At 41.3% G+C, this 14,961-nt stretch overlaps 1 protein-coding gene across 1 annotated transcript in view; it reads right to left on the bottom strand.

The window, feature by feature from the left end:
- The window catches only part of sympk (symplekin), a 115,690-nt gene that overhangs the window by 25,214 nt on the left and 75,515 nt on the right, over positions 1-14,961 (bottom strand). The window contains exons 20-21 of the mRNA XM_072270303.1: positions 6,455-6,545; positions 5,437-5,544 (exon numbers count right to left, since the gene is read on the bottom strand). Of these exons, the coding sequence (XP_072126404.1) occupies positions 5,437-5,544; positions 6,455-6,545 (199 nt within the window). The remainder of the gene's footprint in view (positions 1-5,436; positions 5,545-6,454; positions 6,546-14,961) is intronic.

Below are 14,961 nucleotides of genomic sequence, written 5' to 3'. Positions count from 1 at the left end.
AATAATAGATAAGCAATAAATAGAGAACGTGAGATGAAGAATCCTTGAAAGTGAATCCATAGGTTGTGGGAACAATACTTACTTTCAACTCTGAAGGGAAAACAATATCTATTTATACAAGAACCTTAGAGTTAGAAAAGTGTCCCAGCCTTTCACAGAAAAGAATCAGAATCAGGTTCACGCAAATTCATGAAGCATTCCATATTTTTTTTGTTGCCTGGACTGGGGAGCATGCCTTATGAGAATTGGTTGAGTGAACACGGCCTTTTCTCCTTGGAGCGACGGAGGATGAGAGGTGACCTGACAGAGGTGTACAAGATGATGAGAGGCATTGATTGTGTGGATAGTCAGAGGCTCTTTCCCAGGGCTGAAATGGCTAACACGAGAGGGCACAGTTTTAAGATGCTTGGAAGTAGGCACAGAGATGTCAGGGGTCAGTTGTTGTTGTTTTTACTCAGAGAGCAGTGAGTACGTGGAATGGGCTGCCGGCAACGGTGGTGGAGGCAGAAACAATACGGTCTTTTAAGAGACTCCTGAATAGGTACATGGAGCTCAGAAAAATAGAGGGCTATGGGTAAAGCCTAGGTAGTTCTAAGGTAAGGACATGCTTGGCACAGCTTTGTGGGCCGAAGGACCTGTATTGTGCTGTATGTTTTCTATGTTTTTAAGTTTCTTAATATCACCACATTGGAGAGTATGGGGTCTCAGGGAGGGGTAGCACTTCTGGTGGGGGAACATGTTGCGTCTTTTGCAGGGCAGTTTGTCCACCTTTGGTCCCCATCTCGAACTCAGCTCTCACCTGTGGCTCCCCATAGCTGCGACAGCAGCTACACCCCGGGCAACGGCTTTGACAAGTCGGCTACACCAGGTGAGGGTAGCCGATGGGTCTCAACCCCTCGGTGAGACAGGGAGTTGTCTATCTCAGCATGTGAAGACAGACTCTGGCGGATTGAGCAGACAAGACCAATGGAAGGTCCAACGGTCAAGAAGGCGGCCTCTGCAAGCATTGTGGAATGCGTAGAGCATGACAAGGCACAGAAGATGTCCTGGTCATCCACCGCGCCTAGTCCCATCTCCAGCTGTCTCAACTCTTCTCTTGCCACTGGATCCAGATGGGAATTGGGAAGAGAGAGTGAGGCTGACACTGCACAACTCTCCCTCACTTAAATCCAAATCAAGCGCTAGTCTCGGCACCAACAAGCCAGCTGGTGGCGCAGTGACATCAGCGCCAGACTCCAGGAGCAAAGGTTCCCGAGTTCGAATCCAGTCAAGCCGCTCCCGGGCACGCTTGACATCTGTGCCAGGTTGAGTGTTGAGCTAGCAACTTGACCTCGTAAAAAGTACTAATGGTGTCAAGGTCTTCGTCGATGACGATCGATGGACGAACCTTAATTATCACCAGCATGCATCGTGAAATTTGTTAACTTAGCAGTAGCAGTTCAATGTAATACATAATAAAAAAAAAAGAAAAAATAAATAAAAGAAAAAGCTGTTCCTGAATCACTGAGCGTGTGCCTTCAGGTACATCCTACCTGATGGTCATCATCATCATCAGGTGCCATGCCCAGTTTGAGTTTTGACTGCCATGGCCCACACGCTCCTGTTTCGGGTCAAAGCGGATCAATTCATTGGTATTCTTTTCCAATTCTCTGGCTGCTATCTCCATCATTTGTCTTTGCCTTCCTCTTGCTTTCTTCCCTTCAATCTTTCCCATACTGTGCATTCTAACTCCTCTTTCCTAATCACATGTCCAATGAAGTTACATTGCCTTTTCATGATCTCATACATTATTTCTCTTTTTGAGCTTGCTCTGTTCATGACATCCTCGTTAGATATTCACTTCATCCATGACATTCTTTGCATCCTCCTCAAAAACCACATCACTGCTGCTTCAATTCGTTTCCTCGTGTTACTAGATATTGTCCACCATTCTGAGCCATATAACATAACTGGATAAACGTAACATTTCAGTACTCTGAGGCGGGTTGTCATGTCTAGTTTAATGTTGGTCTGTATACTCTTTATTCTGATAAAGGTCCTTTTGCCATTCCTATTCTTCTTTTGATATCCATGTCGCACCTGCCATCTGATGTCAGCCAGCTTCCTAAGTAGCAAAAGTTCTGTACTTGTTTTATGTCTTCCCTGTTTATTCTCAGCCTGCAGATAGGATTCTCCTTCTTTTTGGATATCATCCTACATTCTGTCTTTTTGCAATTGATAGACCTTGCACTTTCTTCAACAACTATATCAATTAAGTTTTGTAGTTCTTCCTCCGTACTTGCAATTAACACAGTGTCATCTCCATATCTGAAATTATTTATGTTTTCACCGCCAACTTTGAATCCCAACATGTCTCTTATTTTTCGTAATATTTGTTTCACTGTACACATTAAACAAATCAAGGGAGAAAACACACCCTTGTCTAACACCTCTCTTGATTTTCGTAAACTGACTCACTTCTCCATCTATTCTTACAGCGGCAGTTTGTTCCCAGTATAGATTTCTGATTAGGTGGAGGTCTTTCGAATCTAGATCAAGAGTTTCCTGTAATATTTCAAATAATTTATTGTGCTTCACTTTATCAAATAATTTTGTGTAGCCGATAAAACAAACAAAAAAGTGTTTTAGGGCATTGGGCAATATCAGAAAGAGCGCTCCTTGTTAGATTCAGAGGACAACCATTTGGTTTAGAAATTATACAGGGATATGCACCAACAACAGATGGAACAAATGAGGATATAGATAAATTCTATGAAGAGCTTGAACAAGCAAAGAATGGATGCAAATCTCAAGATATTGTTATTGTCATGGGAGATCTAAATGCTAAAGTAGGATAAGGTGCTGATGTAAATACAATTGGAAAATTTGGACTAGGGGAAAGAAATGAAAGGGGTGAGAAATGGGTAGAATGGTGCTAGATGAATAATCAGGTCATTATGAATACCTACTTTAAAAACCATCCAAGACGCTTGTGGATCTGGAAAAATCCAGGTGATAACACCAGAAATCAAATTGACTTTATTACTATAAACCAAAGATTTAGAAACTCAGTGACCTAATGGTAGCAGTGAGAAAAGGGCATGCCCTGGGTGCTGGAGGTCCTTAATAATGGACGCTGCCTTTCCGAGACACCGCTCCTTGAAGATGTCATGAGTACTTTGTAAGTGCCCAAGATGGAGCCAACTAAATTTACAACCCTCTGCAGCTTCTTTCGGTCCTGTGCAGTAGCACCCCACCCCCCCCAACCACACCAGATAGTGATGCAGCCTGTCAGAATGTTCTCCACAGTAAATCTACAGAAGTTTTGAGTGTATTTGTTGACATACCAAATCTTTTCAAACTCCTAATGAAGTATAGCGACTGTCTTGCCTTCTTTATAACTGCATCGATATGTTGGGCCCAGGTTAAATCCTCAGAGATCTTGACACCCAGGAACTTGAAACTGCTAACTCACTCCACTTCTGATCCCTCTATAAGGATTGGTATGTGTTCCTTTGTCTTACCCTTCCTGAAGTCCACAATCAGCTCTTCCATCTTACTGACGTTGAATGCCAGGTTGTTGCTGCGGCACCACTCCACTAGTTGGTAAATCTTGCTCCTGTTACCATCTGAGATTCTACCAACAATAGTTGTATCGTCAGCAAACTTATAGATGGTACTTGAGCTATGCCTAGCCACACAGTCATGTGTAGAGAGTAGGGCAGTGGGCTAAGCACACACCCGAGGTGCACCAGTGTTGATCGTCAGCGAGGAGGAGATGTTGAGGATCCAATTGCAGAGTTCAGTCTAGTCATGACCAACCTCTCAAAGCATTTCATCACTGTCAATGTGAGTGCTACCAGGTGATAGTCATTAAGGCAGCTCTCACTGTTCTTCTTAGGCACTGGTATAATTGTTGCTTTTCTGAAGCCACTCAACCCCCAGACGATAGGAATCATTTGGAGAGAACAGCAGAAAAACTAGGTATTAGGGAGAATGAAGAGGTGAAGGGAATTAGGAAAAGCACAGGTCACTAAAGCACCATCCAGAATGCTCATCTACAAAGTGTAGCTCATTGACATATACACTAAGTGGCCACTTTATTAAGTATGTCTGTACATCTGCTCATTAATGGAAATATCCAATCACGTGGCAGCAGCTCAATGCACAAAAACACGTAAGTGGTTCAGTTGTTGTTCAGACCAGAAAAGAAATATGATCTAAGCGACCTTGATCATGGAATGAATGTTGGTGCCAGAAGGCGCAGTTTGTGTATGTCAGAAATTGCTGATCTTCTGGGATTTTTGCACACAACAATCTCTAGAATTTTTGGAGAATGGTGCAAAAACCAAAATTAAAATTCCACCGAGTGGGCATAAACAGCTTGTTAGTGAAATTAATTGGAAATGGGACTAATAAGAACTTTTAGAAAACAATTGACAGGTTTAGAAAAAGCTGCAGACAGTTATAGGCTCAGCCTGTAGACTCATGGGCCTCAGCTCCCCATCATTGAGAACATCTTCAAAAGGCAGTGTCTAACATCAAGGGCCTTCACTACCCCAGAGCATGCCCTCCTTTCATTACTACCATCAGGAAGGAGGTCAACTGACTGGTATAAACGGCCTTATTGTATATCATTGGTCTTAGATGCTCATTGAGCAGAAGATCCATAATTCTAGCTGCCCCATTACAAGGATGTGAAGTCTTTGGAAAGGGTGCAGAAGAGGTTCACCAGGATGTTCCCCGTATTAGAGGGTCTGAGCTACAAGGAGAGGTTGGCCAAACTTGGCTTATTTTCTCTGGAGCACTGAAGGCTGAGAGGAGACCTGATACAAGTCTATGGAATTAAGAGAGGCACAGATAGGGCAGTCAGTCAGAATCTTTTTCCCACGTTATAATTATCAAATACTAGAAGATACGATTTAAGGTGAGATGGGGAAACTTTAAAGGAAATGTGCAAGGCAAGTTTTATTTTACACAGAGAGTGATTGGTGCCTGGAATGGGCTGTCAGGGGTAGCAATGGAAGCAGAAAGAGACTGTTAGACATATGACTCTGCAGGAAATGGAGGAATATGGACCACATGCAGGCCGAAGAGATTTAGTTTAATTTGGTATCATGTTCAGCACAGACATTAAGGGCTGAAGGGCCTGTTCCTGTGTTGTACTGTTCTATGCTCTGCAATCCATTTCCATGCTATATAATTATGTAAACCGACATCCCATAGCAAAAGCAGACAGCTCAGCTTATTTTCCTGAGAGAAATGGGAATAAGCATTTAACTCAAAATCAGCTTTCTCAGACCATCCCATGTTTAATGTAGTTGACCTCAGAACATGAGATTCATCAATGAGAGTATTGGGGTCCTTGCCAGGGCCCTGCAATCGGCGGGGGGAGGGGGGGGGGAAGGGTGCAGTGAGGGATAAAGAGGAAATATGAAGATTATGGGTATTAGTTACCTTTGATTATTGACTTCATGTCACATTTCGTAGAGTCTATGTTGTGCAGAGCAATGAGAAGATCACCAGGGGTCAACGGAGAAATAGCTGCTGAGCCTCCCTCACCCACTAGCAGAGAAGAAGAAATATTACATTATTCAGACTTCAAAGTCTTGCAGTAGGCAGAGAAGGTAGCATTCATGTCTTATGCTCAGTAACAGCAAATCACATCCAGCAAGTAAAATTCCACCACAAAACATTATCTCCACCTTATTCCCATCCAATGAAATTCTGGGCAGCTCCCATCATTTAATATGGCCCAGTTCCACCAACGTGAACAATGAACGCACTAAACCATATGTCTTTGGACCGTGGAAGGACACCACAGCACCCACTCAGTCACAGACAGAATGTACAAACTTCTCACAGACAGTGCACCCGGGTCACTAGGGCTGTAATGCATTACACCAGCCACTACACTACCATGCCGCCCTAGAGATTTGGCTTGGTTTATTATTATTGTCACGGGCACCGAGATACAGAAAAGTGCTTTTTTTTTTGCATGTCATTCAGACAGATCATGCCGTATATATGCATATCAAGGTATAAAAAGAAAAGTTAATTTGAAATAAAAGCTACTGAGAAATTGCAGTGCAGGAAGATTGATATTAGTGATACAGAAGCTGTCCTTGACCGTGGTGGTATGTGTTCCCACTCTGGTCAAGGATGCTTCCACCTTAGACATTCTATCTCCTCTCCTCTCCTGAGAAGATAGGGTGAGAAGCATCCTTGACCAGAGTGGGAGTCGGGTGATGGAAGGTGGGATGCCTACTTCCCCAAGGCAGTGGGAAGAGTGGCCAGAGTCAATGTAAAGGAGGCTGGTAAAAGGCAGTGTACAATTCCAGGGTGCACTTACAAGACACTGAAAATGAAAGAACCAACAACCTCCCATCATACACAGGCAAATTCCTTCACTTCCCACCACATTTCTCCTCCGTTACCACCCCCTCCCCACCCCACAAACATCACCATGACTCACTGTGTGTAGTTCCCAGAAGCCGGTTAAAGACCTCCTTCACCACAATGGGATTCAGTTTGATTAATTTGGGCAGTGCCTGGATTACTTCTTTCTGTGAAAGAGTTAGTACAAGGTTACTTATTATTCCAGAAACATACTGAAGCAGCTTCACACGTGACACTCGCTGCTCTATCAGGGGACTTCTGTTGCTCTACTGTTGAGGGAAGGACACTGAAATTAGCTTTAAAACTCAAGAGAGTTTAGAGGTTGCATAACATTTAGACTTCGACACTAGCTATTTTCAAATCAGCAAATTGACCACAGCGACCCCTGATGTACTGTATGTCAGCACTTATCTTAGATCCTCTTTTTAGATGACCCTTGCTCAAAAGGAGAATTGAGTTTTCATGCAAGGTCCTTAAGACCATAAGACACAGGAGCAGAATTAGGCCATTCAGCCCATCAAGTATGCTCTACCATTCCATCATGGCTGATCCCGGATACCACTCAACCCCATACAACTGCCTTCTCGCCATATCCGTTGATGCCCTGACCGATCAGGAAACGATCAATTTCTGCCTTAAATACATGCTGGACCTGGCCTCCAGTGCAGTCTGTGGCAGAGCATTCCACAGGCTTACTACTACCTGGCTACAAAAATTCCTCCTTACTCTGTTCTAAAGGGTCGCCCCTCGATTGTGAGGCTGTGCCCTCTAGTTCTGGATACCCATACCGTACGAAATATCCTGTCAACATCCACCTATCTAGTCCTTTCAACATTTGGTAGGTTTCAATAAGATCCCCTTGCATTCGTCTAAATTCCAGTGAGTAAAGGCCCAAAGCTGCCAAATACTCATCATATGTTAACCCTTCATTCTCAGAATCATCCTCATGAACCTCCTCTGGACTCTCTCCAATGACAACACATCTTTTCTGAGATATGATGCCCAAAACTGTTAACAATACTCCAAGGGTGGCTTGACTAGTGTCTTAAAAAGGCTCAGCATTATCTCCCCTTGACATAAATGTCAACATTGCATTTGCCTTCTTTACCACAGACTCAATAAATTAACCTTCTGGAAGCCTTGCATGAGTCCCTCTGCACCTCTGATGTTTGAACCTTCTCCCCATTTAGATAATGCATGATCATGCATTTCAGTAAAAGGAACAATAGTGCAGATAATAGTCTGCACTATTGTTCCTTTTACTGAAATGCATTATCACACATTTCCCACCATTGTATTCCATCTGCCACTTTTTGCACCTTCTTCAAATTTGTCTAAGTCTTGCTGCAATCGCATTGCCTGCTCAGCACTACCTACCCCTACCTACCTACCTACCTATCTTCGTATCATCCACAAAATTTGCCACAAAGCCATCAATTCCATCATCCAAGTTACTGACAAATAATGTGAAAAGCAGCGGTCCCGGAGACTTCCGGGTCATCAAGGGAATGGCGGCGTTAAGGAAAAAAAAGGTCTCTCGACAAAAAAGAAGGTTAACTGCCCCAAAATCGAATTTAGACAAATACTTAATATTGCATAACTATATTAATAAAAGGGGCAAGGATGATGTCTAAGAACAAGATTAAAAAGTCTGCTCCGAAGGCTGATAAACATAAAGAGACGCAGCAAGGCGACGGGCCTAGCTCCCCCACGGCAAGCCAGGACGGAGATAATGAGGGGGAATCGGTGACTCTGTCCTTGATTCTCGGAGAGATTCGCGAGTTCCGACAAGATAACAGCAAACAGCTGGAAGATATTAAAGGAGAAATAGTAAAAACTAACTCGTGGATAGATGAAGCCGAAGCGAGGATTGTTGGAATTGAAGAGAAGCTACAAAACGCAGAGGAGGTGATAGCAGAAATGCTGAAGCTACAAGACCAGCTCCAGTGGAAACTAATAGATCAAGAAGGCCGCTCGAGAAGGGAAAATGTGAGGATTTACGGAGTTCCCGAAGGAACCGAAGGTAAACCCGGATTGATGATTCCCTTCGTGGAGAAGCTGCTTAGAGAGAACCTTAATATACCGGCCGCAAAAGACCAACAGATAGAAAGAGCTCACCGCGCGTTGGCAGCACAGCCTCTAGCAGGCGCCCAGCCCAGATCGATTCTGGTCAGATTTCTCAGCTACAGAACGAAGGAAGAGGTGCTTAAAAGGGCATGGCAAAAGAAAGGTTTCATGTGGAACAACTGTAAAATCAGTTTAGACCACGACTACGCACCGGGGATTCTTGCCAGACGGAAGGAATATACGGAAACACGGAGAGTCCTGAAGGAAAACAACATCAGATTCCAGACCCTGTATCCAGCTCGGCTGAGAGTCTTTTATGACGAAGGGACAAAAACTTACGCTACGGTGGAGGAGGCAACATTGGACCTGGCGGACCGGGGACTACCTATTAAAGTTATCACCCAACCAGAGTCGCTACTGGAGAGGATTCGGCAGAAGTCGTGGCAGTTAGTGGGGCGAGGACGCTCCACTCGAACCAAAGTGTCAAACTACAAGGAAAAGCTGCAAATATTCAGACGCGAATGTATAGAGAATACAGATTAATTAAGAGAAATGACTGAAAAGAGTAAATCGGACTTCAAAGTAAAATGAAAACTGGTAACTGAAAATAAACTAGGCCGAATAACTTGAATGATAGCAATATGGTCGAGACATAAATAGGAGAAAATTCTCTATGATTATTCAAACTGCTGAGGGCCCTCTAACACAGGGTGAAGATAGAGGTTATCCCTCTGAACTGAGGCGGGTCGGTGCTCAGGCCTCACTGTGGGAAGTCAGGAAAAATTTTCAAATGTTGCACGTTCAAAAATGTCTAGGGTGTGGTTATATGTCTTGGTTTACCGTTGAGAGGTATTGCTTACTGTTTGGTTAGAAAAGGAGTGTTTTTTTTCTACTAGAGAAAAATGCAAACTGAATTGGTAAAAATAATTTCCTATAATGTTAATGGGGTTTTGAATCCAATTAAAAGAAATAAGATTATGTCTAAATTGAAAAAAGAGAGGGCACAAATAGCTTTCCTCCAGGAAACACATATGAGCCAATCTGAACATGGAAAATTAAAAAGAATGGGCTTTAAGCATGTATTTTATTCATCATATAAATTGAGTCACAAAAGAGGGGTAGCTACTTTAATATCAAGTACTCTTAATTATGAACATATTTCAGAGACTAGAGACAAAGAAGGACGGTTTGTAAAAATCACAGGAAGAATAGAAGGTACAGAAATAACATTGCTGAATGTTTATACTCCTCCAGGTTGTGAATGGTCATTTTATAGACACATTTTTGACCTAATGGTCAGTTCTCAAGGGGTAGTAATTTGTGGAGGGGATTTTAATATTAGATTAAATCCTATATTAGATTCTTCAAGAATAATTACTCAGAGTAAACCTCTGACTCGGAAAGTGAATTCATGATGGAGGAGTTGGGAATTATAGATGTCTGGAGGGAATTACACCCTACTAGTAAAGATTATGCATATTACTCTTTACCTCATTCAGCCTATTCAAGGATAGACTATTTCTTTATCTTTAATACAGATAGACTCAGGATAAAAAACTGTAATATTGCAACAATTGACCTGTCGGATCATAGCCCAGTCTCTATGTCTCTAATCCTGGAAAGGAAAATGAGGAAAACACTATGGAGGCTAAACTCACATATACTCAGTAACCCGAAAGTAATGGAGAGATTAAGGGGAGAAATCAAAGAGTATCTAGACCTTAATGACACAGGAGAAACATCACCAGTGATCTTATGGGATACATTGAAAGCTGTACTGAGAGGGAAAATTATTTCTGTTACCGCTCACATGAAAAAAATCAATGCACAAAAATTAGCAGACCTTCAAGGAAAATTAAAACAACTTCAAGTTGTAGATAGCAACAAAAGTAATTCAAATCGAAAACAGGAAATTAGGAAATTGCAAAGTGAAATTGACGATATTTATACGTTGGAAACTCAAAGAAATTTTCTTTACCTGAGACAAAAGAATTATGAAGTAGGAGGTAAATCAGCTAGATTATTAGCATATAAATTACGAAAACAACAAGCAGACAATACAATTCATAAAATAAAGAATCCAAAGACAAAGCTTGTGAAGAGTACAATAGGGAAAATTCAAGAGAGTTTTGAAACATATTATCGAGAGCTGTACTCCCAACCTCGGGCCCCCAATGAGCCCTATACAGACAGTGTATTGAGTTTTTTAGATCTACCTAAACTTACAGATTTACAAAATGAAAGTTTATTAGAACCAGTAACTGTCAAAGAACTGAACGTGGCCATCTCTAGGAAAGTCCCCGGGTTCTGATGGGTTTACCTCAGAGTGGTACAAGTCCCTGAAGACACAGTTAGCCCCATTACTACTTAACACCTTTAATTGGATCTTGCAGAGAGGAGAAACTCCACCTTCCTGGAGAGAAGCGATTATTTCAGTTATTCCTAAAGAGGGTAAAGATAAACTAGAATGTGGCAATTATCGGCCAATTAGTGTTCTTAATTTAGATTACAAACTATTTACATCTATATTAGCGCGCAGATTGGAAAAGCTTTTACCTGGCCTAATCCACTTAGACCAGACTGGATTTATTCAACAAGGGCAAACACAGGACAACATAAGGAGAACTCTGCACATATTAGAACAGGTTAATAAGAGCGAGACAGAGACAATGGTAGTAGGATTGGACGCTGAGAAAGCTTCTGATTCGGTTAGTTGGGCATTCCTATACAGAGTGTTAGGAAGATTCGGCTTTCAAGAAAGGTTTATTAAAGTAATTCAGACTCTATATGACAGCCCTACAGCCCGATTTAAGATAAATGGGGACCTCTCTGACTCCTTCATCTTAGAGAGAGGCACTAGACAGGGATGCCCAATTTCTCCTCTCCTTTTTGCGCTATATATTGAACCACTGGCCCAACTAATAAGACAGAGCGAAATCGTAAAAGGTATCAAGGTGGCAGGGATTGAACAGAAAGTGGCGTTATTCGCAGATGATGTTTTGGTCTATCTGAGTGAACCACAAAAATCATTTATAGGATTGTTTACACTGTTGGATGACTTTGGGAAAATATCAGGTTATAAAATAAATGTAAAGAAAACGCAGGTTATGTCCCTAAATTATACACCATCCAAAAAATTGCAGGATACATATGATCTTAAGTGGGAAGCTAAATCATTAAAATATTTAGGAATAACCCTGCCGAAGGATCTTTCAACACTGTCACAGGTAAATTATGGGCCATTAATCTCAGAGATAAAAGCAGATATGCATAGATGGAATCTTATCCCCTTTTTAAGTTTAAATTCAAGGATCAATACTATAAAAATGAATATTCTTCCTTGGTTATTGTATCTTTTCCGTACTTTACTGGTGGAGGTGGATGATAATCAATTCAGGGAATGGGACAAATGGATTTCCCGCTTCATTTGGCAAGGAAGGAAACCTAGAATTCGATATAACACCTTACAGTTAGGGAAGGAAGGAGGAGGTATGGTTCTTCCTTGCCTGAGAAATTATTTTTATGCCTCACAGATAACCCCTCTGTTATATTGGTGTAATAGGGAATATAAGGCTAGATGGATGGAAATAGAATTTGGATTAGTTGACAGTTTTCCTCTTCAGGCCTCAATAGCTGACAAAGGATTGGTGGCCCAGTTGGAAAAATTTAAAAACGCTTGGATAAATCTTACATTAAAAGTATGGCAGAAGGTGGTTAATTCATGTGGAATTAACAACATATTAAAACTCTTTAGATGGTGTGCATATGATACCGAATTCCTTCCCAACAGAGGAGATAAAAGATTTGATCTATGGATAAAGAAAGGTCTTACAACCTACCTCTCATTTATAGATAAAAGAGTATTACAAAGTTTCCAAATCCTGCAGGACAAACATGGCCTAGAACATAATGACTTTTTTAGGTACCTTCAAGTACGAAACTATGTTAACCAGAGTTGTAGATATACAGACCTATCAACAGTAGAATTAGAATTTTTCAGGATTCTGAATTCGGCTTGCAGTTCAATACCTAGTAAATCAGTTTCTCGCCTATATAATGCATTCTCCCATGCTAAAAATGTAAATACACTGTATATTAAAGAGAAGTGGGAGAAAGAAGCGGGGTTGGTACTTTCAGAGGAGGCTTGGGGGAAAATCTGCAGCTTTCAATGGTCCTCGACTAATTCTTTGACTTGGAGAGAACATTGTTGGAAAAACATTATAAGGTACTTCAAGACCCCATATCAGGAAAAATATAAAGATACAAATGTGATGTGTTGGAGAAGGTGCGGCTCCAAGGAGGCAAATCATTTTCATATTTTCTGGGATTGCCCTAAATTAAGTCTATTTTGGGAAGGTATTCATAGAACATTAGTTAAGGTACTTAGGTCCCAGATACCTCTGAACTTTGAGACGCTCTATTTGGGGCATGTATTGTTCCTTGAACAGAAGGAAGATATAAAGTTGCTGCAGGCCCTCTTAGCGGCAAGTAAGAAATCAATCAATAGAAAATGGCTAAATCCAATACCACCTACATTAGAAGATTGGTACGAAATTATCTTGGAAATATTTAAAATGGAAAAGTTGACTTACTCCCTGAGAACTCAAAAAGAAATACTTTTATCAAATCTGGAATAAATGGATTGAATATATAACCCCAATGCGAGCAGACTTTAGATGACTCTCCTAATGATTTATACTGCTCTTCTCATCAACACAGTAATATTGCTAACGTAAGCACCACTAGTCTAAATGTTTTTTTTGTTTTCTTTTGGAAAATAGAGAATTAACACAAGTAAAGGGAAAGATTTGGGAAAGGGATAAAAAAATGAAAAAATTAAGTAAATAAGTACATAGGGATTGGATAATTATGTCTGCGGGCAGGAGCAAGCATGAACAAATTAGGATATAAACACCTACAATGGTTGATACGTAGGCTTATATACCACATTTTGGACCAGTGGAAATGGTCCAGAGGGTTGTGTGGAAACTATTATTACCATTTTTCTTAACAACTAATTTCATTACTTAGCCTAATAGGTTAGATTTACCACAGTACATAATTATCTATTTAAATGTTTATTTTCCTTTTATATCATCTCAATGTGTACTTAAGAATGTATAAATAATAGTAGTTTTATACATATAAAAAAATGGAAAAGGTTATATGTGTGAAAAAAGTACATGATATTTGTGAATTCCTTATCCAAATAAAAATAAAATTAAAAAAAAAGAAAAGCAGCGGTCCCAATACTGACCCCTGAGGAACACCTCTAGTCACTGGCAGCCAACCAGAAAAGACCCTTTTTATTCCCACTCGCAGACAAGTGACTGGTTTGTCAGCCATACCTCCATCCATGCCAGTATTTTTCCTGTAATGCCATAGGATTTCATCTTGTTAAGAAGCCTCGTATGGCACCTTATCAAACACCTTCTGAAAATCCAAGTAAATGACATCCACTGCCTCTCCTTTGTCCATCATATTAAATTAACCAATAATGTCAACAGGTTTGGGCACAGAAGGTTCTATAGGTAAAGTAAAGCAAGGCAAAGCAGTCAGAAAGGAAGCAAAAAAGTGGAAAAGTATACAAGGTGTTAAGAGGCATAGATCCAGCGGACACCCAGAGTGGAAAAGACTAATATGAGTGGGCATAATTTTAATGTATTTGGATGAAAGTAGAGGGACATTGTCAGGAGTGGTGTTGAAGGCTGACACACTAGAGACATAAGACATTCTTAAGATATTATTTGGTTGTAAGATGGTGCCAACACCAACTGTGACATCCTGCAGACAGCTCATGAAATTACTAGACACTTTTCCACTTTGAAATATACTTCTCCTGTACTGCGATCGATTTCCATTTGAGGATGTGTTTTTGAGCCAACTAAATGAGCTGGTGCTTTTGCGATCTCCTTGGGGATATGGTGACAGACAGATGTGAAGGCCATCGATCCCTAATAGCAGAACAGAAACCTGTGGTCGGGTCCATTACACTCCTCTGATTAAAGCGTTGAGAAAGATTAAAAATGATGAGGACACAAGCAGAAAACGAACATGTTCAGTGCTGTTTGCCTCTGCTTGACCAGTCTCCCTCTCGCTGCAGCCAGCATAAGGTGCAGGAGCTAAGGGTTTAATACCACCATCCTTCAGAAACTAGAAAGAAAACTGTCCTCCTGGGGCTCAACTCCCCGTAACTGGATCCTGAACTTCTTGACAGAAAGTCCATTGTGGCAGAAACACCTCTAGCTCCATCACGCTGAACACCGGTACTCCCCAGAGCCTGCTGCTGTTCCCACTACTGACACATGGCTGCATTCTAGATTCAGCTGAAACTGAATGAAGTTCACTGATGACAACAGTGATGCCAAGAGGAAGTAGAGCGGCTGGTAAAATGGAGTGAGCATAACAACTTGAATCTCAACACAGACATGACCAAAGAGATGATTGCTGACTTTAGGAATGCGCAGGTTGACCACTCCTCACTGCACATCCATGGCTCCACTATGGAGAGTTAGG

The sequence above is a fragment of the Mobula birostris genome, chromosome 10, assembly GCF_030028105.1.
Source record: "Mobula birostris isolate sMobBir1 chromosome 10, sMobBir1.hap1, whole genome shotgun sequence".
Lineage (NCBI taxonomy): Eukaryota > Metazoa > Chordata > Chondrichthyes > Myliobatiformes > Myliobatidae > Mobula > Mobula birostris.
This window is presented reverse-complemented; position numbering and strand designations above follow the sequence as displayed.